This window comes from Myotis nattereri (assembly GCF_964212035.1).
Source record: "Myotis nattereri genome assembly, chromosome: 7".
Classification (NCBI taxonomy): Eukaryota; Metazoa; Chordata; class Mammalia; order Chiroptera; family Vespertilionidae; genus Myotis; species Myotis nattereri.
The window spans coordinates 17,200,183-17,225,333 of NC_138082.1; the positions used below are offsets into that span (position 1 = coordinate 17,200,183).

General features: G+C 35.8%; 1 protein-coding gene across 1 annotated transcript in view; it reads right to left on the reverse strand.

Annotated features, from left to right (window-relative positions):
• The window catches only part of ERBB4 (erb-b2 receptor tyrosine kinase 4), a 925,368-nt gene that overhangs the window by 417,002 nt on the left and 483,215 nt on the right, over positions 1 to 25,151 (reverse strand). Inside the window, exon 3 of the mRNA XM_081095735.1 lies at positions 8,004 to 8,190. Coding sequence (XP_080951861.1) covers positions 8,004 to 8,190 — 187 coding nt within the window. The remainder of the gene's footprint in view (positions 1 to 8,003; positions 8,191 to 25,151) is intronic.

Below are 25,151 nucleotides of genomic sequence, written 5' to 3' on the forward strand. Positions count from 1 at the left end.
TACCTAAATTATGCAGCTAATCCTCACTAAAGTCACAAAGGAGGTGATCTCTGATGTATTCATGTTACACAAAAGATAGCAGGATTTTTCTTAATTTTTAAGAGGCACTTGAGCCAAGACACTAATTGTTGATTCACCCCTTTTCCCTGAGCACCACATGCCTGCATTTGAAGCATGATGCAATTTTAATTGCAAAGATTTATCATTATGACATGTAATTTCTAACTACATGAAATGACAATGTAATGCATATGTGTGAAATTCAGTCTCATATTCACTATGTGAAAAGTGATAGCAATGACGTGGGCTGCTTCTCTGCTTCATTTCATTTTTCTGCCTATACTATAGAAAATATATATCTGTACATATGGCAAGTACTGCCTTCATTATCTTCTCTATCTTTGCCTTGCAATACATGCTAAATGGTATTCTCTGAATGATACTATAAAGCTCCTGTCACATTTCACAATGCTTTGTAGATAAATGATGCATTTGGATTACAATTGGGTCATGTCCCAGGGAAAGGGGAGATGGGAACTGGATGAAAGAAGGTGAAGGGATTAGCCAAAGAACATATATGTATGATGCACAGACATAGACAATAGTGTGCTGATGGCCAGAGGAAAGGGAGGATGGGAGCTGGGTGGAGGCAGGCAAAGGTAGGGAATGGGGACAACTATACTAGTGTCAAGAATTAATAAGTTCTAAAAACAAACAAAGGTCCAACAACTAATAAAACTTTGGTAATATGAACAGTTTAAAAACTAGCAGTCTGGAGACAGTGGCAAAGTGGTTGAGCCTAGACTTATGAACCAGGAAGTCATGGTTGGATTTGCGGTCAGGGCACATGCCCAGGTTGCTGGCTCAATCCCCAGTGGGGGCCCTGCAGGAGGCAGTCAATCAATGATTCTCTCTCATCATTGATGTTTCTTTCTCTCTCTCCCTCTCCCTTCCTCTCTGAAATCAATAAATATATTTTTTTTAAAAAACTAGCAGAATTTATAATAGGATTCTCGATGGGATATCAGCAGATGTAGAATTATACATAATATAGAGCCACCTGCTAAATATTAAAGTAGAAAACTTAGAGAACTGGGGGAATAATTTACAATTAAAAATATTATTTACTTTGTTAATAGTTGGCAGAATATGCTCATTATATGTCACTAAAAACCTTTAATTAAAGCTTGAGGCCTTTTATTTCATAGTGGATAGAAAATAGCTGAACTTTCTGATATTAGCTTTTCTCAATATTACTGATACTATAAAATCAAACTTCTAATTTGTATCACAGAGCAAATGAGATTGAGTAAATTGAATTATCTTAGAAAGAAGAGAAGCTGTGGATCACCATCTTTCATACTTTTCCCTGTAAATACTTTTGAAAATTGTTAAGATTATGATTGAAAACAATTTGATTTAGCCTACAATACAATTTTAGCTAGGAGGTACAAAATGTATTGCACAGAATGGGTCATAGAATATTAAGGGCGGGGAAAGGGAAAATATTTTGGGAACTACCATAGAGCAACATAGAAAAGCCAGGTATTGAATTTCTGGGTAGACTGGTATTACATGGGTTAAGAAATTACTAGTGAAAAGATCCTCTTTTCTCTCTGATATTCTAGCTCATATGTATCACTAAGAGGGCAAAGTTTAAGAAACTTCCTGGTGTAAATGACTTTTCTCCTTTGAACAATAGTTTCATCTCTTTTACCAGTAGTGTCAATAAATCAACCACACAATAATTCAAATTTCCTGGCTAGTAATGTTTATTACATCAAAAGGTGTTGAGCCATGCAAATTCTCATTTATCTATTCCCTGATAGATTTAGATAAGTGGAAAATTCAATTCATTATTTATGAAATATTGGCCACTTCTATTGCAACTTGTTTTATATACTTCTACAGTGAACAGTTTCACCACTATAATAGCAGTTATCTTGCTATAATTCTAGGAAAGTAATGAGGTTTGTTGTACGTCTATTTTCTTTACATATTACTATATTTAGATTTAATGATATATGGTAGATAACTATTTCAGAAAATATTTTATGGAGGAGTTTCTTTTGTGCTTTATTTGTTGTTAAATAAATGTTATATTATGATAATAAACTTTGACTATGGACTTGGGAATCCTAAAGATATGGGCAATGACTATACCAGAAATAATTCTCAACACTTTCCAATACAGTTTCTCTGTAATAAAATAATTATAAATCTCCTAGTCCTTACTTGTCTCTATTAAGTCATTAAGAAATAGAATATGGGAACTCTTTATAACTATATACTTATATTGTGGAAACTGAATGTGAGAGTAAAAAGAATCTCATTTTTAAAAAGTCACATTTCTGACAAACAAGAAAACCTAAGTCATAACATCTAGCAGCTTAAAGCACTTTAAGAAGTAATACCTGGCCTCCAGAATCCAGCTGACTCAAATATAAAAAGTGGTTAGATCCTAAATCATAGATGACACATTTTATATTTTATAATTTAATTACATCACCCTAACATGCTTTTAATTATTATAAAAATAGGCTGCTTCTATTACCTTTTACCAAAAGCAAACTTTTTCTCAAAAATGGCATAACGTTTATTGCAGGAGCTACATTTAATGCTGTATGTGAAATTTATAATTCCACTTTCACAACCACCTTACCAACTGTGGATTCTCATTATACTCCTTTGAAGATGAGAATGCGGAGGCTTAGAAAGGTGAATTTCTTACCTCAGAAGAGAATGTGAACAGAGTCTGGGAGTCTGGATCCAGAGCCTGTGCTCTGATCAGCCATGCTTGGTAATGAAACCCTCACCTCCTGATTGGGTTTGGTAAAACACAGTGTCCAGTGCTGCACTAACATGATCACCACTAGCACATGAGGCTATTTAAATGTAACTGACTTAACATTAGAGAAAATTAAACTTTAATGTCCTTCATCTCACTACCCATATCTCAGGTTTTAAGCAGCTACATCTTGGCTACTGGCTACTCAAGGGTGCAGCCAAGACTGTCTCCATCATCACAGAAAGTTCTGTTGGGCAGCAGTGCTTTAGAAGGTAAACCATGAACGTGGCGGCACCTGACTCTTAAGTAATAATAATAGTAGTGGGGAAAGTACTTTCCAATGTGTTCACACAGTGTCTGGTGGGTAAATATTTGTGAGAAATTTAATATTGACTGAGAGGAGACAGATATGTAGAGATAATTTGGAAGGGCTCGTACCTCAGTGTGTCTTGAATATACAAGGAGAGCAAAACAAAGCCAATAAATATTTGAACTGGCATCATATTTCAAAGAATTCTAAACATTTCCCATTAAAACTAACTATTAATAAATGTTTGTCAGTTAGTGGCTAAGAGTATAGTAACCTTGATTTTAGAAAGCCACTGTTGAATGGCAGTGGTTATAACGTGAGTTAATTGATCTTTTAAATCAAATCTAGTGTTTACACTATTATCATTTTGTGTATGTATGTATTTTTGTCAACTTACTGCCATTTTCCGTACATACACCCATGATGTATTCAAGTATCATGCCACAATTAAAGTCAAAGTTCTTTCTAAAATATAACCTTAAGTTCTTCTGCCTAATTTTGAAATGTTTATGTTTAAAGGAAATTTTTTATTTCACTGACTGTGGTCTTATCCTGAGAAATTGACCCAAGCATTGTTATGAATGGCACAATATGAAGAGATGGGAACTTATCTAGATTTCACACATGTTAGCCCTATTAGCCACAAGACCTTGGGTCTGGTGTCCTTATATGCAAAATAACAATAAAAAAACTTTCCCAGTCAGCATTCTTGGACTGTGTTTGGGAAAATATTTTTAAAAGGAACATGAAAGCATTTTTTAAAATGTATAAATCTATAACAATATAAGAATTATAATAATTGTGCCTTCAATAAACATTGGAAGACAGCAACATGATACCTCACTTCTTATCTAGGACAGAGAGTTTACTAGATGATACATTTACATATATTTTAAATTGCATTAGAGACTTGTCAAAGATTGCATACATTCATTATTCCTTCTAAAATACAAATTCATGTTATTCCCAAACATGACTCACATTGCCTCCAGAGCTCTGGTTTGATTCTAGCAATTCACAATGTGCACAGAGCTAATGACTCTGGCCCCAGCATTGCTTGGTGACTGGAAATGGATGCAGAAAGTTTGCCAACTCTTTTTCCCCTCTTTTTACTAAATTTATTGGGGTGGCACTGGTTAACAAAATTATACAGGTTTCAGGAGCACAATTTCACACACATCATCTCTACACTGTGTTATGTGTTCTCAACCCCACGTCGTCTCCTTCCATCAGTGTCGGTGTCTGCAGGCCCAGCAAAGCTAATGTCCTGCTCTAAAGGTGAGGAAGCAGATATTCTGATATTTTTACTGTTTTCCTCAGATGAAATCATAGATTCATGGTGATATCTAATCAGTTTCTATTATTGCATTTGGGACCCTGCAGAGCCAAGGCTCTCTTCCATTTTCTGAAAGTTATAAGCAAACAAGCATGCTTTCTCCACAAATGAGCTTTCATAACGGAGTAGTTTTACCTTAATATGCTCTCTCTCTTAGGGAAGGGCACATACAGATCTTAGTGTATCTTAGGGACAACAAGGTGGTTCTCTAAATCTAAGAACACATCCTAGAAATTTGCTGAAATGGTCACTCTATCTGATCCCATATTGATAACATTTCCTTTCAAATATATGTTTCTGTTTTACCTGTACACAAAAACACATTGCTTATGGTTTTCTTTCTTTTAGTCACTATACATCATTTGGTATGACAGGCAAACAATGTTCTTTAAAAACATTGATTAGAATATCATATTTTTAGAAATTGTGGACCTGATCTTAAAATTGACACCTTCATAAGAATGTACCACTCTTCATGGATTCCATCTGACTCAGAGGATTTTCAATATGTTTGTTTTGATCAAATAATTTTTCCAAGTAATTTATCCTTAAGTTAGGAGTATTCTTGGAATCAATTATTTTCTTCAGATTTCAGAATATGCTGTGTAGCTCTCTTCATGTAAATATTAGCAGTACCTTTGTCAAACATTGTAGCTGACAGCAATCTGAACTAGGCTAGTTGAATCCACTCAAACATTAGTCAGACCTTACACAGAGCAACTGAAGAACGCTTAGCAACTCTAATGTCAGAAAAAGAACTCAGAATGAATATGTCTCTTGTTTAGGTCAAGACAAACGTCAGGGCCAATGAAAGATGAAACATGATGATGGAGATTTGAAATGAAGGGCTGGGGCAACAGGTGCTTGGCCCGAGCCACTGAACAAGAGGAGAGCAGTACTGGGGATTACCGAAGACAGCAGTGGTACGGAGAGTAGACAAAAAAAATAATTAATTAATCAATTGATTAATTAATAAAGCCTCAGGCTTTTCACTTCCAGAGAAATGATCTTATACTTAAAGCAGTTTCAAAGTGGTATCAGAAGAGGCTATTAAATTTGGAGCAACTTTTTGTGTAAACATGTCACCTTTCAAAACCTCAGTGAAGCAACAGGAAGGATTTAAATATGCAGAACATGTATGTTGTTCCATCAGTGTGCTGACACAAAGGAAAGCTAAAAAGCTAAAAGCAAAACAATACAGAGAAGGAAAACTAAGTTTCCCTAAGCATCCTCTACGTGAAAGGAGCATGGCTGACAAGTTCCTTGCCTTATTTCGTGGACGCCTAAAACAACGTCATGAGAGGGAATTTTCTTTTCAATTTTAAAGAAGAGGGAGACAGACCGTAAGTAGGGCTCTCACTTTTGAATAGAGAATTTTCTCATTCCACATCCATACTTTTTAAAAATACACTGAGTCAAATACAAATGGCCTATCCATTTCCATACCAGGTTATTTATTTGAACATTACTGAATAATGTGAAGGTGGTTGGGAAACTTAAACTTTAAAAGGCATTGTGTTACTTGTACTACTTTCATTAATAGCTTATGCATATTTGAAGACAGACATTCAAATGTGATGGTCAGAAGTTACATTCTTCAAATGCAACATCATTCAGATGCATCTCCTGGACTAAGCATTTTATTTTATTTCTAGTTGACCCAGAATTCACTAAACTTAATACATTTTTTACTTTTTTATTGAGGCCTCCCCAAAACATTTTAGCATTTCACTTTTTTTAAAATGTGTTTTTGTCCACATCTCAAAAATAATCTAATCAGGATGACCTCACATGCAGTTAACCAATTAGAATATTTATAAAATATTAAATAAAGGCACTAGTACATAAATGTGTTGGTTTCAAAAGAGGAGAGTATTTAGCCAACTTTTGAAAAACATAAATCATATATTTGTAGATCCCAAATTTCACATATTCAAATACATATCCTTATAATTCATAAAATACAAATTCAAATATTTAATGTAAAGTATGGTTAGAAAAATGTACATATTCATGTATTAAATTTGTACCTATGTATGAAAAAAGTCTATAAATATCACATAGTATAAAATAATAATATAATTCAAGAATTATAAAAATTTCAAAACCATTATTCATTTCTGCTTTGATTTAATCATAGAAAAGTTGTGAAGAAAACACAATGCTTCCTATGCAACTTTTAACTGAACCATATTATTTTTAGAGTCCTAATTTCAATCATTTGATGTTCTCTATCCGTTCCATTTCCAAGTTTTTCCTCCTATCATTATTTCCATGCAAGTAGTAATTTAGTAAAAAAAAAAAACACAAAAAAACTTGCTTTTTTGTAAGATAACTATCTTTGAAACAAAATAAAAATAAAAATGTTGATGAAGTAATCTATAGGTTCCAAAAATTTTGCATTTATCATTATGCATTCAATTCCATTATGTAATCATGTCCAAAGTCAATAACATAATCAGTATTCCTTTCTTCATCCAAAATATTCCAATTTTAGCTCTCATGTCTGGCTAATTATGAAGCTACTTCTAACTTAAAATAATATTGTTTACATTCACTATAAATAAAATAAACTAATAATTTAAATATCCTGTTAATAATAAGCTTACATATTTCTTAATATTTTAAAGTAATATTTCTAAAGTATTTTATTTATCAATATCAAGAAACATTAACAGTGAATGAACTCAAATACATAGAAAGGCACTATATATTTTGACGCAAAATATACAGATATTAATTTAGATTAAATTAATAGCTTAGACTTATTTATCCCACTGCGGGATGATAATTAATTACTAATTAGCACATTTTGATTACAGGCACACATGGCAAAATTTATGATTAGAAACCCTGCCACAAAAATGCCTTCCACCACAGCCTTTATGAACTATGAACTGTGTGAACTATGAAGTGTCTGAACTGAGAAGATATCAGTGGGATTGCAAAGATCAGTTTAAAAACAAATTCCTACAAAGTGTAGCAAGATGATAACATTAGGTTGATAGCAGACTATCTCCTTGATTGGGGGGGAAAGCCCTAATGATATGAAATAAAAGCACTCTGAGAAAGAATCACAGGGGCATTTAGCGAGTTACTAAATAAGAGAAATCAACACTGAGTTAATAAATTAGATATGTTTTCCAAAAATATGGAATTATATAAAATACTAGACACAATGGCTTGTGTATTTACTGAGCTTTAACGAGAGAGGTGCTTCGCTGCAGCTTTGATGATATGGCTGGCCATTCACCTGAGACCCCCAAACAGCATTCTTAAACCTGCTTCCTATCTCAGTTTCCAGTCACTGAGCATTTCCTGAACAGTGTACTTCTGTTCAGCTGAGATAACAGTATTAAGGTATCCCTCAGACTGCACTCACAATATCTGTACATAAAACAAGGGAATCATAGGGAATACTTTCTCATAAAATGAATAAGTAGTAGGTATTCAATGCTTTATAGTGTTTCTCAATGCAACACACACTGTAGTAACCGCACACACACAGGTGTGTGTCTATAACGTTATATTGATGAGAGTATATTTATTATTTTATATATTTTCCTTACCTGTCAAGTTCTTCAATCCAAGTTCTTGAAGCCCAAAGTTGCCATCTTTTCTGTAGTTTAAAAATATTGCCAAGGCATATCGATCCTCATACAGTTTTGTCCCACGAATAATGCGTAAATTCTCCAGAGGCAGGTAACGAAACTGGTTAAGAGCCACTAACACGTAGCCTGTGACTTCTCGAATAGACTGAAAAAATACAAATAAATGCCTGTGTTAAAATATTAAAGATTGTTTATCAGTATATTTATGTAGTCATTTAGATAAAAATGAGTCACTTAAGTCTATTTTTCAGTATTAATAATGCACCCATTTCCACACTGTGTTGTAAACAATTGCCTTGATAATTCAAGATCACAAAGGGTTAAAATCTCATTTGAAATAAGAGTTGTATTTTTTAAAGTCATGTATGTGCCTACAGTAAAATAATGGATTTTGTTTTATGAGGCATTCTTTATACTTGAGAGTTGAATATAATTCAAGGCATGGAGATCTAATTCTTATTTTTTAATATATTTTTATTAATTTCAGAGTGGAAGGGAGAGACGAGAAAGAGAGAGAGAGAGAGAGAGAGAGAGAGAGAGAGAGAGAGAGAGAGAGAAACATCAAAGATGAGAGAGAATCATTGATTGGCTGCCTCTTGCACGCCCCCCACTGGGATCTAGCTCAAAACCCAGGCATGTTCGATTCCCAGAATCGAACTTGGGACCCTTCAGTCCACAGGCCAACGCACTATCCACTGAGCCAAACCAGCGAGGGCAAAATCTCATTTATTGACAGACTAAAATGAGTAAGAACACATAACCATCAATCAAACTTCATATAAAAAGCAAGCTGATAAGCTTATCACAAATAAAACAAAGATGTATCTGTTTGTAAATTGTGGGACAGATTTTAAACTGCTAATTTGGTGTTGAATGTTATACTATCAAAGAACAGTGGCCTCATCTGTCTCTGTAGAACACATATATAAAAATATGCATTAAAGACATTATGGTCACTAATTTGATTATGAACACAATTTTTATTTTCACTGTCTACTTTTTAATGTAGTTATCTATAATATGAATTAATTAATTCAAGGTTTGTGAGGCATTTTAAAGCAAAATAAAAGTCACAAAAAAGGCTTTCGGTTTCATTTAAAGAGACTTCACTTGGAGCAATGGGCGCAGGATGCAGTGGGCAGGTGATGCTTTATTGAGTTGTACACTTGAAACCCTGTATGGCTTAGTGAACCAATATCATCCCCAATAAATTCAATTTAAAAAATAAAGGTATAGTTTTTCAGTAAAAAGAACAAGATCATAATGACAGTTATGAACATGTGTGACATTTTTGTAAAAAATTAAATACACTGCAAAAGTACTAAAACATTTTATATTATTTTAATGTCAATTTCATGTTATTTTAGACTTCTTAATTTCATATATCCCAGTGCTCAGTCTTTGGTATTCTCTTCTCCTTCCACTTTTACTCCCTCGGTGATGTTATCCTGGTTCAAGTTTGCCGATCTCCAAACTTTTACCTCCAAACTCTCCCCTAAACTCCACACTCATGTCCAACTCCCTTTTCTACATCTTCACTTGAATATCTAATACACTTCTCAGACACATGAATCTACAATTGACCCGGCATCTTCCTTCCCCATCCCTCCAATAGCCTATCCCATCTCAGCTGAAGTCAGGCCTATTGTTCAGGCCAATGTCCTGAGATCATTCTTGACTCTCCTCTCACACACCTTCCTATATGTCCCATATTTAAAATGATCAGGGCGTCAAACACTTCTTATGTCAGCCACTGCTGTCATCTGAGCCACCATCATTCCTCATCAATATTATTGCAATAAATATCTTGATCTCTTATGGTGTTTTCTCAGTTAAAGCTACCCCTGATCTTTAAACAAAAATCAAATTATGACACTTAAATTCTTAAAATGCTGAATCATCTCCCAAGTCACTCCAAGTGATGCAAAGTTTTTCCAATGATGAGTCAAAACCTCTATCTGGTCTGCCCGGTGCAGTAAGCTCCAACCATATTTGGCTATTAAGCACTTGAAATGTAGCTAGTAAAGATTGGGAGATGTGTTGTAAATGCAAAATACACTCTAGACTTCAGAGATGAAGCATTAAAATGACATTTTAGATAAATTGCATTGTATAAAGTGGATTATTAAAGTTAAGTTGACCTGGTCCTATTTAACTTTTCATTGTGGCTACACAAACATTTCAATTACATTTTTATAGGTATCCTTATAATTCTTTTAGGTAGTGCTGCACTATGTAATCTGGCCATCAGTGTTTTTATTCTGACTTCTTTTGTTTTAACTCTCCATCTTGTACATTCTCTTTGTTGTTCCCACATGACAACTGTGGTCCTATCCCCAGATGCTCACACCACTCTCAAAAGCTTGAGTTTCTCTCCCTCTTGTTATCTTCTTGGCTAATTTCCTCTCTGCCTTCAAGTTTTTACACGAATCTCAACTTCTCAGTAGAGGCCAACCCTGCCACATTCCCTGCTCTAACTTTCATTGTTTCTATAATACTTCTCACTTTCTGAGGCACTATAGAGTTTATATATTTATCAAATTTAAGAATAACAGTCCATCTCTCCTCTCCCAAGAATATAAGCTCTACAAGGACAGAACATCGATTTGTTCAATCATGTGTCCCATGCGACCAGAACAGTGCTGGTACATAGTGAGAACCAACAAGTATTTGTTTTGCATTCCAGCTGTTCTCTCTCCACACCTTCACCACTAAGCAAAGTCTGTGGAGACAAGAGAAGTGCCCATCTGGAGTCAGCACTCATTTTTTTCTTGACCATGCTCCAAACCACTGTGATTCCAGAACTTCATTTCCATATATCCCTGAGTTGTCATTCAGGGCCTGTGATACCATCTTTCCCAGCTCGGTCCTACACACAGCAGACTCTGCCACCAATGGCCATGCACCTGGGAAGGATGGGTAGTCCAGGCACAAATGTTTGAGTGGTGAGGACATGGATTTTGGATGTGTGGGCTACAGTGTTCATTCAATTGTGTATACTTGTGCTCAGTGGTTGAGAATCAATCTGAACCGGGAGATCATATTTCTATTCCAGGTCAAGGCACATGCCTAGGGTGCAGAGCTTGCAGGAGGCAGCCAATCTATGATTCTCTCTCATCATTGATATTTTTATCTATCTCTCTCTCCCTCTTCCTTCATCTCTGAAATCAATAAAAATAAATTTTTAAACAAGAAACTTATGAGTGAAAAGGTAAAGTCAGTAGAAATTTTACAGTGTTTGTTAGGGAGATGAGCTATTTTTAGTTATCCTATATAACAAAAGCCTAAGATGCTAAGTGTCTGGTCATCTGTTCAACCAAAGCATAATATGCTAATGATATGCTAAGACTGCTCAACCATTCACTATGACGTGCACTGACCACCAGGGGGCAGATATTCCAACTGATAGGTTAGCTTACTGCTGGGGTCCAGCTGATCAGGACTGAGTGAAATGGGCCAGGCATACCCGGGAGCCCTCCTGCAGTCCCTACCTGGCTGGCCAACCTCCCACACCCCTCCCCAGCCCGAATCATTCACCAGTTGGGTCCCTTGACCTGGCCTACCCCTCTCGCAATATGGGACCCCCTCGGGGGATGTCAGAGAGCCAGTTTCAGCCCATCCTGCAGGCCAGGCCAACGGACCCCGCTAGTGCACAAATTCATGCACCAGGCCTCTAGTTAATTAATAAGATGTGCTATTCAGTATGGCTTTTAAAACACACATCAGCAGAAGCCACAAATAACCAGAAAATAAATAAGGGCTCTGATATAAGAAGTGTTCTAGTTATGAGACAAGAACAAAGCTGAACACAGAGAGAAGGATCAAATCAACATAGAAGAGGAAGCTCCAAGTGCCCTTAGTTATAAGAGAAACTAAATCATAACTCTGAACATAACTGCATCTGCATATTATTTAATGTATTTGTATTTGAATTATTTACATTGTAAAATGTATGACTGTCTAAGTCTTGGGTAGTCATTATTCTTTGAAACAATTCTGTTTTCTTCATAGAAGTCCAGGTTAAAGCAACAGCTACTCCTTTGTTGAGATTCAGGGACTGGAAGAATTGTTTATTATAACTGAGATTCTGGTGTTGAAAATGAGTCTCTTTTATTGTACATTCTGCTTGTTATTCTCTTGTCTTGCAAAATAGTGTGTGCAATTTAAACATTGGCTTAACCAACATCCTTTTGCTATGCGAACTCTGGATATCATTATATGTCAATGCCGAGGATGCATCTGTTTAACCCACTCTGAACAAAGCCACCAGAAGTAGGTGGTATGTAATTCACCCAGTGTGAATTATTTGATGATAATGATGGTGCAGGCCCTATTCACCTTATTCCACATATCCCTTTCTCCTATCCAGACAAACAATGTAAATAATAGGGGGGGAGAGATAACACAAATCTCTCAACCCAAGATTTATTGCTGTAACATTTTATGTCTGGAGGGGCTCACAGGACCAACAGCTTTTTTAATAAATTTTGGAGGGTAAATTTAAAATTCTTATATTGTAATGCAACCAATTATGCCTTAATTTTCATCTCCTAATTCTTCTATTTTTCTGGTATTCATAGTCACATCCTTTCAGGTACTCTTAAAAACTGTCTGTGAACAAATATCTTGAAATATCTCAGTAAGAAACTCCACTGCAGATAACATGAGCAACAATGCATACTGATTGCAAATAAAATCACAGGAAACAACTTAGTAATGGTCGGATTACTTTCAGCTTAATGCTGAGAAAGATGTAACAGTCTGATCATCACTCCGATAAATATGTCTTTTTAAAAATGCACTGTGTAAAGTTAGTCTACTCTGAAGCCAGAATTAGAATTCTTCCGGGTGATGCCAAGTTCCATTTGAAAGTTATTTACATCCTGCCTGGGCGCCGAAGCCATTGTCTTCCAAAACCTTGGTGTACTTGACTTGGCAGTCACTGTGTGGTGACCTGGAGCTCACTATTTAAAGTTTATTTGGTTATTAATGAGTGTTGGCACACCCTATGCACTAAATATATCTAAATTGAATTATGGTACCAGATAAAATTACAGAAAGGGAAGAAGCTTGTCTAGCATCTCTTATCATGAGTAATCAACAAACAATTTAATATTTTCTTTTTAAAAAGAATCAATAACACCGTTATATGTTAATTTTGGCAACTCACTAAGCAATCCTGGTAAAAGTCAAGAGATATCTGTAAGTGCCAATGAACGCTTATAATGCTTGATACGGTCACACAATCATGCCAGTTACCCATTGTTCTTTTCTTTTCAGGCCTCAGAATCTTAGTAGCACAATCTTTTTAACCATCTAAGAACTTTTTATGAAAATAAAACAACTCTTAAACCAAGGACTTATCTAAGGAAATTATAATAGTAAGAAATGGAAGCTCAACTGCCAAGCAAAGCTAGGCTCAAACCCAGCCTTTGTGCTCCATGGTTTCATGATCTTCATCAAATTGTTTATTCTACTAAACCTCACCTTCTTCATCTGTAAAAAAAGTAAAAAATAGCAATACCTCTATTATAAAAGTTTTATAAGGATTAGAAGATATAATAAAAGTGTCAGACAAATAAGTTTTCAATGGATGCTAACTATTACAAATATTATCTCTAATAATAGCCAAAATGAGCTCTCTGTGAAGAACTGGATTTGAAAACAAAACTGATTATAACATCATTGCATAAGAACTGTTGCTTTTAATTCCTTTGCTATGTGACTTTGGTATGTTTATGTCTTGCCTCTTTGAGTCGCAATGTATTCCTAAACTAAAGGACTGGTTCCTTATACTTTTTCTGTGTATGTTACAGCTCTTAGTACAGACTCTGGCACTGAACAAATGTTCACTAATGGCTGCTGAATGGAATGGAATTGGAAAGTATAAGCTATGCTTAAGGTCATTTGAGATATCATTTTCCATGGGAAATGTTTCATAAACATTCTGCTAACAAAATCATTGTTGGAACAACTCAATCATGAGTTGTGCCCAAGGACCACAGTGGTGAGTAGACTTCGCCAGAATGCCTCAGCGAAGAGAAAATCCTACCTCTGGTTTTGCTCAGGAAGTTTTAGTCTCAGGAAATTGCCTATTTTGTCAACCAAAGAGTGAATACTCACCTGAAGATATCTCTCTCCTTGTGGCATTAGCTTCTGCTGACTATAACTGATTAATTTCCATTGTCAAAGCTTCTACATCTGCTTTGTTCAAGGAGTGAATACAGCTGAAGATCATTAAAGCTTTAAATGCTTCAAAACTCTTCTAAGCCAAGGGGCAGATTTGTTTTGCTCATGGCATTTGATGATGAAAATCAAAATAAATGGCAAAACAAAGTAAATTTTACCAACTTCCCATACCATACTAATGGTCAATCTAAAAAAAATACATTGTTTTAAAGGACAAAAATTTATAAGCATTCTTCTCATATAATATTTTTAATGTGACATCTGCAGTTATAAACTTCCTAAGATTCTCAGTGGATACTAGTCTAATCAAAGATTAGCAAGATTTCATTGCTTCAGCGGGCTTTCCATTTACCTGCAAATCATTCCAGAAAAAAAAAATCAGTATTATTTTTAAAATTCTATTTTATTTCACAACTAACTGTATTTCTGTTTGTATTTGGCACAATTCCTTCCTTCTTTTTAAAATATTTTTATTGAATTTCAGAGAGAGAGGAAGAGATAGGAATAGAGAGATAGAAAAATCAATGATGAGAGAGAACCATTGATCAGCTGGCTGCCTCCTGCATGCCCCCTACTGGGAATTGAGCCAGCAACCCAGGCCTGTGCCCTGATCTGAATCAAACCTGTGACCTGTTGGTTGGGTCAGTGCTCAACCCCTGACCCACCCGCCAGGCTTTTATTCTTTTGTTTTAGCAGTTTTCTCCATCTTTGTCCTCAGTGGGAGTAATAAATAGTTTCTTAAATGATTCTTTGTCTACCTCAAGATTTAAGTGATTGCAGAACCTCAGGATTCTTGAAAATTTAATCAGTGTTTAGGAACAATTTTCGTACATTAAAAGCAATTATACATTTTTTACTAAGTGTGTAAAACTCTTCCCTAGATTTTCTCCTACTTGAATTAGGCAGCAAATCTACTTTTGTTGGTTATTTTTCTTTAATGTAAGCATCATTTGAAAATGCACCTCTTTACTTTTGTTAAAGACCTCCTGCAGCGAGTCGAACTAATTCTGATAAATTCTACTCCAGTTTCTTGTGTACTCATATCCAATTATATATCATTCAAAAACAATACAAATATATTAGTGAATACTATGATCCCTAGACTTGAAGCTAAATAACCTGTAGTATCCCAGAAAAGAGTAAGGAGTAGAGAACTATGGGGGCGGGAGGCCAGGAAGAAAGCCCCTCTCCTGGCAGTGACTGTAGAATGTATGTGTTTTCTGACAGTGACAAATGTTGCAGCAAATTGTAACCTCTCTATCAGTACGGCTTTCCATTAAGTTTCCCTAGGCAATTAATTTCTGTCTCTGCCCCTTAGAGCAAGTCTGGGAATTTCTAAAGCAGAGAACATTCATAACTGTGGCATAGTATTTAGAAATTTACCAGGAAAAATATTAGTAAGGATATAGCAAACATTACATATTCCTGCTGCATGTGGCGGGAGAACGTGACTGACTATATACTTCATTCCCATGCAAAACCTCCACATGTGATGGTGCTTCTGGCTTTGGCATCTTGCTTTCAGTTTTCTCACTTTCCTTAAAGCTCCCATGATTTTGCCACACTGGCCAGCAGGGACTCCACGTCTGTTCTAATTAGATTTGGAAACATGGAGTAACATGAGATGTCATGTACCCTGTGGCAGGGTTGAATCCACACTCATTTTACACAGCATGAAATAACACTATTGGACAGAGAATCACATCCAATTCTTCCCTGCAAAACTGCTAGCACTCAGTCACCAGGAGCCAGGCTCTTGGGGACTACTGCTGCTACCAACCCTGCTTTCTAAGAATGTACATGCTATTCACTCATCCCTGGCCACTCAGCCAGCTCTCAACCATAACTTCCTGGCAGGGTATACCTTAGTTTCACTGAAAAGAGGATTTAACTCCCCTCTCTCAAAGTAATCATCTTTTCCATTGCCCTCTATATCTTTCTTAGGTGGCCAGAGAGTTCGTAATAGTCATGCTTCAGGTCTACATTCCCAAATGGTCCTTCATCTCCTGACCTCATCTCAGGAATATTCCTGTATCACAGACTTGCTACACTAGAGTTAGGTTACACAAATTAAGTTGGGAGCGTTGGTCGATCCATTTATATAATCTTACACAAATCTCAACTTCATGTGTCTATATTACGAAACATCTATACTGCAAAAACTCCAACACCTCTAAAAATGTATATGTATCTACGTATGTGTTATATACATGTGTTTATATAGATACAATTAAACTTTTAAACCTAAATTAACAAATCACCACACACTGAGTGATTTAAACAGAAATTTACTTTCTCTCAATTCTGAAAGCTAGAAGCTAATGATCAAATGATTCATGTGTCAGTCCTAACAAACTAATGCACTGCCTGAGTTCCAAATCTAGCATTTAGCAACATTGTAATGGGTACATTATTTATCTTTTTGTATCTGAGTTTCTTCATCTGAAAAATTAAGATACTAAGGTCCAAGATTCCTAGGACTGTTTTGAGAAGCAAATCCCTGCAAATTGTTTACATGCACAACATTTTTATCCACTCATCTACGGATGGGCACTTGGGCAGCTTCCAATGGAATACTACTCAGCCATAAAAAAAAACCGGAATCTTACATTTGTGACAGCAGGAATGGACTAGAGAATATTATGCTAGTAAATGAAACAAGCCAGTCAGCGAAAGACAAATACCATATGACTTCATTTATATGTGGAATCTATGAAAAAAAAATAAACTAACAAACAAAGCGGAGACAGACTCATGGATACAGAGAAGAGACTGAAAGTTGTCAGAACAAAGGGTTTGGGGGCTGGGTGTGAAGGGTAAAGGGATTAAGCCAAGAAAAAATGAAGATTCATGGACACAGACAACAGTATGGTGATTGCCAGAGGGAAGTGGGTGAGGGAAGTACAAGAGGGTAAAAGGGGATAAATGGTGATAGAAGGAGACTTGACTTGGGGTGTTGAGCACACAATACAATATACAGATGATGTATGCTAGAACTGTATACCTGAAATCTATATAATTTCTGTCTCTGCCCCTTAGAGCAAGTCTGAGAATTTCTAAAGCAGAGAACATTCATAACTGTGGCATAAAATCTATATAATTTTATTAACCAATGTCACCCCAATAAATTAAATAAAAATAAATAAATAGGTAAATCCCTGTAAGTTGGTTTTTTAAAAAAAGGCCTAACTTATATCAGGCACTCAGTATTAGTTGTTATTTTTGTATGTGAATCCTGAATTTTGACTCTTGTTCAACACGCTGCCTCTGTAGCCTAGAATCTATAAAGCTGTATTTCTCTCTTTCTAAGTGAATAACTACACATCACCAAATTGATGTGAGAAAACTGCTTGATACCATTTCCATTTCCATTGAGAGTGACAGTTTCAAGTCTGAGGTATTTTATAAATGTGATTTTTTTTGCCCTCAGAAAATTTAAAGGAGGAAAATGGTCCTTCATGAAATGATGTGTGACAACAGCTGCCTCTTTTGAAAAGCATATGGGAAATGGCCTTTGAGGAATCAGGAGGTAGAGGTGACTGCTTTTGTGACTAGTCTGCTGTTATTTTTAAATGAAAAGGGTGAACAATTTCAGAAATAGTAGAGCCAAAGCATCAGGACTGGATGTGGCAGGGCTGCCAGGAAACACTTTAATATCTTTGTAAATATTTGTCAAAACATAAAACAAACATCTTAATTATTTTTTAAACAATACTTGAGTCATCTTTTCCAGAGATGAGGTCTTATGTTATGATGTTCTTATTATTCAAGTCAAACAAATGCAGCAGATATTCTATAGACATCTGTGGATACAGCCAACACTGCAGACATAACATCAGTTGAGATCAGGGTTTTGGAAGCTAGATATTAAAATGCTTTTCATACTTAAGTGTCTTTGTGCGAGTCAATTTGGTGGTAAAAGCAAGTTATTTAAATTTGGAGAAGTACTTTTTAACTGTCTGACCTATGTCAGTATGTCAAGGTACTTGGCTAAAACTGTGCTTTATTATTAGCAGCAGTAGTACCAGAGATACAACATAGTGGTTAGGCAATCATTTACTTTACAATGTGTCAATGTGTTCCCCTCATATTTCCTGTACCCACCATACATAGTGATGCTGTGCTTTCTTTTTTTTTTAATATATTTTATTGATTTTTCACAGAGAGGAAGGGAGAGAGATAGTCAGAAACATCGATGAGAGAGAAACATCGACCAGCCGCCTCCTGCACATCCCCCACCGGGGATGTGCCCACAACCCAGGTACATGCCCTTGACTGGAATCGAACCTGGGACCCCTCAGTCCGCAGGCCGACGCTCTATCCACTGAGCCAAACCAGTTTCGGCTATGCTGTGCTTTCTTAATTAAATTTTTGAATAAGAAAATGAAAGACTTATGCTTTTTTAAATTTAGAAACTAGATACATTTATATCTAAAAGCATCTGCCATATACTAGTTATTTAATAAAATTCACTTGACTTACATTCCTCATAAAATTCCTTAAGTCTTTGTGCTTTCCACCTTATCCATCCATCCATCCATCCATCCATCCATCCATCCATCCGTCCATCCATCCAGTAAGTAATCACTTACTCCACAAATTACCTATTGTCCCCCTACTATCTAAGAAGCACTATGCTCGCCCTGACCGGTTTGGCTCAGTGGATAGAGCGTCAGCCTGTGGGCTGAAGGGTCCCAGGTTGGATTCCGGTCAAGGGCATGTACCTTGGTTTTGGGCACATCCCCAGTAGGAGGTGTGCAGGAGGCAGCTGATGAATGTTTCTCTCTCATTGATGTTTCTAACTCTCTATCCTTCTCCCCTCCTCTCTGTAAAAAATCAATATAATATATTTTTTAAAAAAGAAGAAGGAGCACTCTTCTAGGTGCTGGAGGCACAGTGGCACACAGAATAGACCTGGTTCTTCCTCTCATGGTGCTTACTACCCTTCATCACTTCCAATCTCAAGAAGATAAAAGCTCAGCCAAGAAAGATAAACAGTGTCTTGAAAGCTTTCTCTCATATCTTTGTTTCTTTAAGCATAAGTTTTTATTTTAGAATTGCATGCATTAAACATCTCTTCATCGTGTATAAAGTTATCCCACATTCTGTCACACATCACCGCTTTCCATTTCTGAGAAAAAATTTGCATTTTTCTTTTAATATAAAATCTTACCAAGAGATGTACTTGTGTATGTGTCTGTATGCATGTGTGTGTATGCGTGTGTGTGTGTGTTTTCAGCAGCCTCAAACAAACAAATTCACCCTCAAATGTTTTCCACCCTGTTTCCCCTTTACAGAGTTCTAAAGTGAGGAAATCACAGTGTCTTCTAAGATAGCTTATATATTATTTACAAGGTACAGATATATTGATTTTAAATATTTTCTAAATGTCATGGCTTTCTTCTGCCTATTTTGGTTTCATTCATTCAACAAACTGTATAGTGTGTTAGAAGTTATGCTTTGCTTTAGGTTATTACTAAATACCTAGGGACCTAGCATCTAGCTTGTGGTTTTGAAATGTGCTTTCAAGAAATACACTTTGAAATACACTTTTTGTTGTTGTTGGAGAAATCTCAGAGCCTGGGTCTGGGACAGTAAATGTATAAGATAGGCCTGAAACATCTCCTCATACCAGATAACGAGGACACTATCACAAATGAGTGTGGTCGTGTCAAAAGGGCCCTACAGCCAGTTGGAAGAGACCCTTCCGTGTTAATGATGGGGCAGTTTAAATTACGGAAATGATGATAATAACAATAATGGAGTCCCACGACATATATTTTAACCTATGAGTTTATAATAATGTTAAATGAATTTAAATAGTCACACTTGGACAATAATATAGAACCAAATTTTTTCTTAATAACTAGTAAATAAAAGAAAATAAGCATTTAGTGTTTTTTTTTCTAAATGAGCTAAAACATTGGGTAACCAAATAATAGGTTACCTACAGGATGTCTTTATAGAGTATTCTAACTAATAAATAAGGAAAAAGTTAAAATGAGTGTTAATCAATACTGAATTATTAATTGGAACAAATTAATATGAACAATTAAGGAAACTGAATGTGAGCTATATGGGAACAGTTTGTACTTCACAATTTTCCTAAAACTTTTAATAATAAAGTTTAAAAATTAGAGCTATATCATTCTAAAATGTCTTATGAATGAATAGTGCTAGGTATTCAACATCAATGACTGATCATTACAAATCTATAATAATCTATAATAATAAAAGCATAATATGCCAATCGACCGAACAGACAGAACAGCAGAATGACCATCTGGATGACTTTCCAGACGACCACGCTATGACATGCACTGGTGCCACGCCAGCCAAGCTGGGTGTGATGTGATTGGTCAGGGGGGCCCGCCATTGCCCCATGATCACCCCAAGAGGGAGGCCCAGGCCACAGAGTGAGCCCCAGACCATCTGGTTGGTGGCCTCACAGCAGGTGGGCGGGGCCTCCCGCTGCAGAGCGATTGATCTGGGGGTCTTGTGACCCATTGCCCAGCAGAGGGAGGCCCAGGCCAGTCAAGCCATCATACCCCATGCCTGTTGCCTGCAAAGGGAGGGGACTGGTGGCGGGGGAGGGGGAACAGCGCTGCACAGACGGCAAGCAGAGGTAGTGGCAGGGGTGGGTCCAGCTGCCAGCAGCCGGAGGAAGGAAAGCCCTGATAGATCCTGATTGCCAGCCAAGCCTAGGGACCCTTACCTGAGGGGTCCAGGATTGCAAGAGGGCGCAGGTTGGACTGAGGGACAGCCCTCCCCCCACCCCCAGTGCAAGAATTCCATGCACCAGGCCTCTAGTGTCCCAATAATAGGGAAAATTGATGGGAGATAATTCTGCATAGCATTTCTGCATTGCTTGTGACAGCTTTTGGTTTGGACTATATTTTCAAGAATGTGTGTATATAGCAAACAACACTGGAATATAATAACAGTTTCTCCCCATAGGGCAGAGGGTAAATTTTCGTCAGTCCTCTTGAGAAGACTGGGATTTCCTAAACTTGGAGTTTTTCAACTGTGAGAGAAAGTATTTTTTTATTTTTATTTCCTTAGGATCCACTTGTGCCTGCTTCCCAATCACCCCATGGAAATTGCCCAGGGGATACAAGAGAAACACGAAGCTCAGGCTGATTGTTGTGCCAGAGAATCTCCTGTCTTCTGCCAACCCAAGTGCCAGGCTAAGCTATTAGCTTGCAATCAGGCTAGCATTCTCAGACCTTAGGCAGTTCTCAACAACAACTAGCCGCTATGTGCTTCTGGCTAACCTCACCACCACCCTCACTTTCACCGAAGGAACTGAGCATGAATATGATAAAGGCTCTGGATCCAACCACCAATTCAGAGGAACTCCAGAAGACAGAGGAACATGGTCACCTCCTTCATGAGTAAGCAATCAACAAAGCTCAAGCTCAGGAAAACACTACAGAAAAAATGTCCTAGGCTTGAAGGGATAACTTTATAAGGAACTTGCAATTAAAAGTCTTAAATTAAGCTTATATATGTCTTTTTTTTTAATATGTCTTTTTTTTACAAAAACCAAACTATGGTGTCTGAGGAAGCATTGTTTAGTTATTATAAAAATTATAAACAAATTAAAGAAAGCAATTTCTGTAAAAGTAAGGATAGAGCTAATTCCTGAGGTACATTGATAGTTATAAGAGTGTATGTCTTTTATATACTCCTTAAGCAACTGTATAATTTTATTGCTTGTAGAGATGCTTATAGAGATGTAGTGGAAATTAATGGTGTCTACCCATGTATTTTTAACACAATCCATACATATATGTGTGTGTGTATATATATATATATAATTATAATTATATTATTTAATTTAATTTAAATATATATATATATAATTTAAATTAACATTCTCATATTAATGACAATTTCCATAAACTAAATTTATCATTATACATATCCAAAAACATAAGCAGGTAGAGAAATAGATAATTATACAAACAGACAGAGATAACTGTATGAATGGTGAATGGATGAATAAACTCATATATTTAAATTATAGAAAAATAAGCATTCTCTTCCTTTTCTATTTTTTCACATTGTAAGCTAATTTTGCAGTAGCAAAACTTTATACATTGACTTTTTCTTTTCATTCACTGTTCAAAAGCTTGCCTAATGTTATGCAGGGACATTAAGACTAACATGTTATATTTATAAATAGCACATAGACGAAGTCAGCCTTAATTGACATAATTCCCTTTTCTCTCTGAGTTTTTTTATACTAGAAAAATGATATTTAATAGTCTCCAAGCTATACTCAGTAACCAAACTTGGTTACATATATATAAAAGAGTCAGTGTCTCCTTGATAGGAACAAATGATGAAATGAACCGTCTCCTCGTAACTTTTCACAAATGCTTATGATCATCAGAAATGAGTGATTCTCATTTACTGAATTCCCTTTAAGACAACCAACAAATATCTGATTGCTTCTCTTTTCTGAATCAACACCTTCCTGTTGGGGATGGATTTTTTAATCACACCAGGCTTCAGTGTGGTAGACACAGGATTGCATTCCTAACAGTGGAATCAAACTGTCATATACATACATTTTTAAGTAATAAGGTAATACACAGCAAAAAATAAAAGTCAATATTATTTCAAGAGGAAATGGAAAATGCAGAATTTGAGATTCTAAATAATTATGCAAATATTAAAACTTGAAAAGATTATCCCTTCCACAAAACATAATTAAGAAAGTCATTGGTTTCTATACATATTTCTCTAAACTTAGTTGTATAAATGCACTTACTTTTATTACCACATAAAAAACATTTAGTCATATTTAAAGAAGGGTAAATATTTATCTTTAGCATCACATTTTTAAAAATTACCTTGATTTTTAAAATCTTTCAAAATTAAATTAAAAAAAAACACAAACAAATAATAAAATGAGCCTGGCCAGTGTTGCTCAGTGGTTGAGCATCAACCCTTGCAAGAAGAGGTCACTGGTTCAATTCCCATTCAGGGGATATGCCCAGGATGCAGGCTCAGTGCTGGTGAGAGGCATTCATGAGGCAGCCAATGGATGATTCTCTCTCGTCACTGATGTTTCTATCGCTCTCTCCCACTCTGAAATCAATAAAAATACATTTTAAAAAAGCTAGAGTATGATAGAGTACCAATTTTTATTGAAATTAAATTTAGGCTACACAGTTATTACATTAAATTATATTAATTATACTTGTCAAATTTCCCATAATCTATGAGGAATGTGCATATTTATTTCATACTAAAGTAATGTAATAAAAATGTCAAACTATTTTTGCAGTCATTTTCTCCTGCTTTTTCCTTCAAACTGAATATTCTTTCTTCTTTTTTTTTTCTTCATCTCATAAACTTGTGATTTCAGACTTTAGGCATCATTGGTTTTTCAGATGTACAGCACAAGCTTCAGTGAAAACACCCTCAAGTTTAACTGAATGGTTTGTGGACACAGTTCATGAAAATAGTTTCTCTAGTGCTTGATAGTAAAACAAATGGAGCATCACTTCAAGAATCGCTCTGCCAGTTACCCACAATTTTACAATGAAAAACATTAAGAACATAAGTTTTAATGCATATTTAAGTCCAAAATGTCTATGATTAAGATGAGGCATTTTTTATGAATTAGAGTGGAATATGTTTTTTTATTGATTTCAGAGAGAGGAAGGAAAAAGGAGAGATAGAAACATCAATGATGAGAGAGAATCATCCATCAGCTGCCTCCTGAATGCCTCTACTGGGGATCCAGCTGGCAATCCAGGCACGTGCCCTGACCAGGAATCGAGCCATGGCCTCCTGGTTCCTGGGTTGACACTCAACCACTGAACTGCACCAGCCGGGCCTGCACTATTCTTTAATCAGTGCTGTATATATGTTTAATTTATTGTTGTGATATACTTTTGTCAGCTGTCTAAATGTGTTGAACATTTTCAAATCATAACCTGAAAAGGACCGTTGGATTGGATAAAGTAATAACGCCACAGAGGGTTTCTGAATTTCCAGATCACAACACCAATAAGAGTATTTGAAATTAGTAACTTCTTTTTAAGTTATATATTTATTTCTTTGTTGTTTTTATGGGCCAAGTAGTTATACTTACATGTAACATAAACAGCTGCCCAATGATTCAGTAATGATTTCTTTTTATCTTCTACCTCTCAACCCTTCAACTTGCTCTCTCCAATTCACAAAATAAATGTCATTTCTACCCACTGAGAATCCATTCAAATGAAAGCCAAACCCAAATTAGTAATGTGCATTTACTGCAAAACAAGAGTTTAAAGCCTCCTTTTTTCCCTCTTGTTATGCCACTTCAAATATATAACAAATGAAGCAGCAGCATGAAAACAGATGCTTTTTTTTTCTCACCATCCTCATAAATTCTCAAATCAAAACCGAGATGCAGATAAACTTTACATCACTTAGCCATGCTAAGACAGGAAGTAAAACAACACAATTCATTTCAAAAGTGTATTAAAGCGTGCCTTATTTTTGAATTAAAATATAGTTGGCATACACTACTATATTAGTTTCAGGTACACAGCATAGCAATTTGACATTTATAGATCTTATGATGTGATCACCACACTAAGTCCAGTAAGCATCTGTCACTGTGAGCATGTCTTCTTTAGCAAGGCGATGATAAAAATTCAGACAAGTGAAAATGATACTAATAGCTGCAATAAAATTCTTTATAAAAGATATCCCTTTACATGTAGAGTTGGACGCACAGTGGAGTTTGAACATTATGTTAGATAATATAAGTTCATGTCAGTTTGAAAAAATATATATCTTTTTTTACCTAAAAAATTTCAAGCTTTTTCATGAGAGAAGCCTGAACTACTGCATATAATTTGTGCTTATTATATGTAAGAATATTGATGCTAATTGAATATTAAACTATAT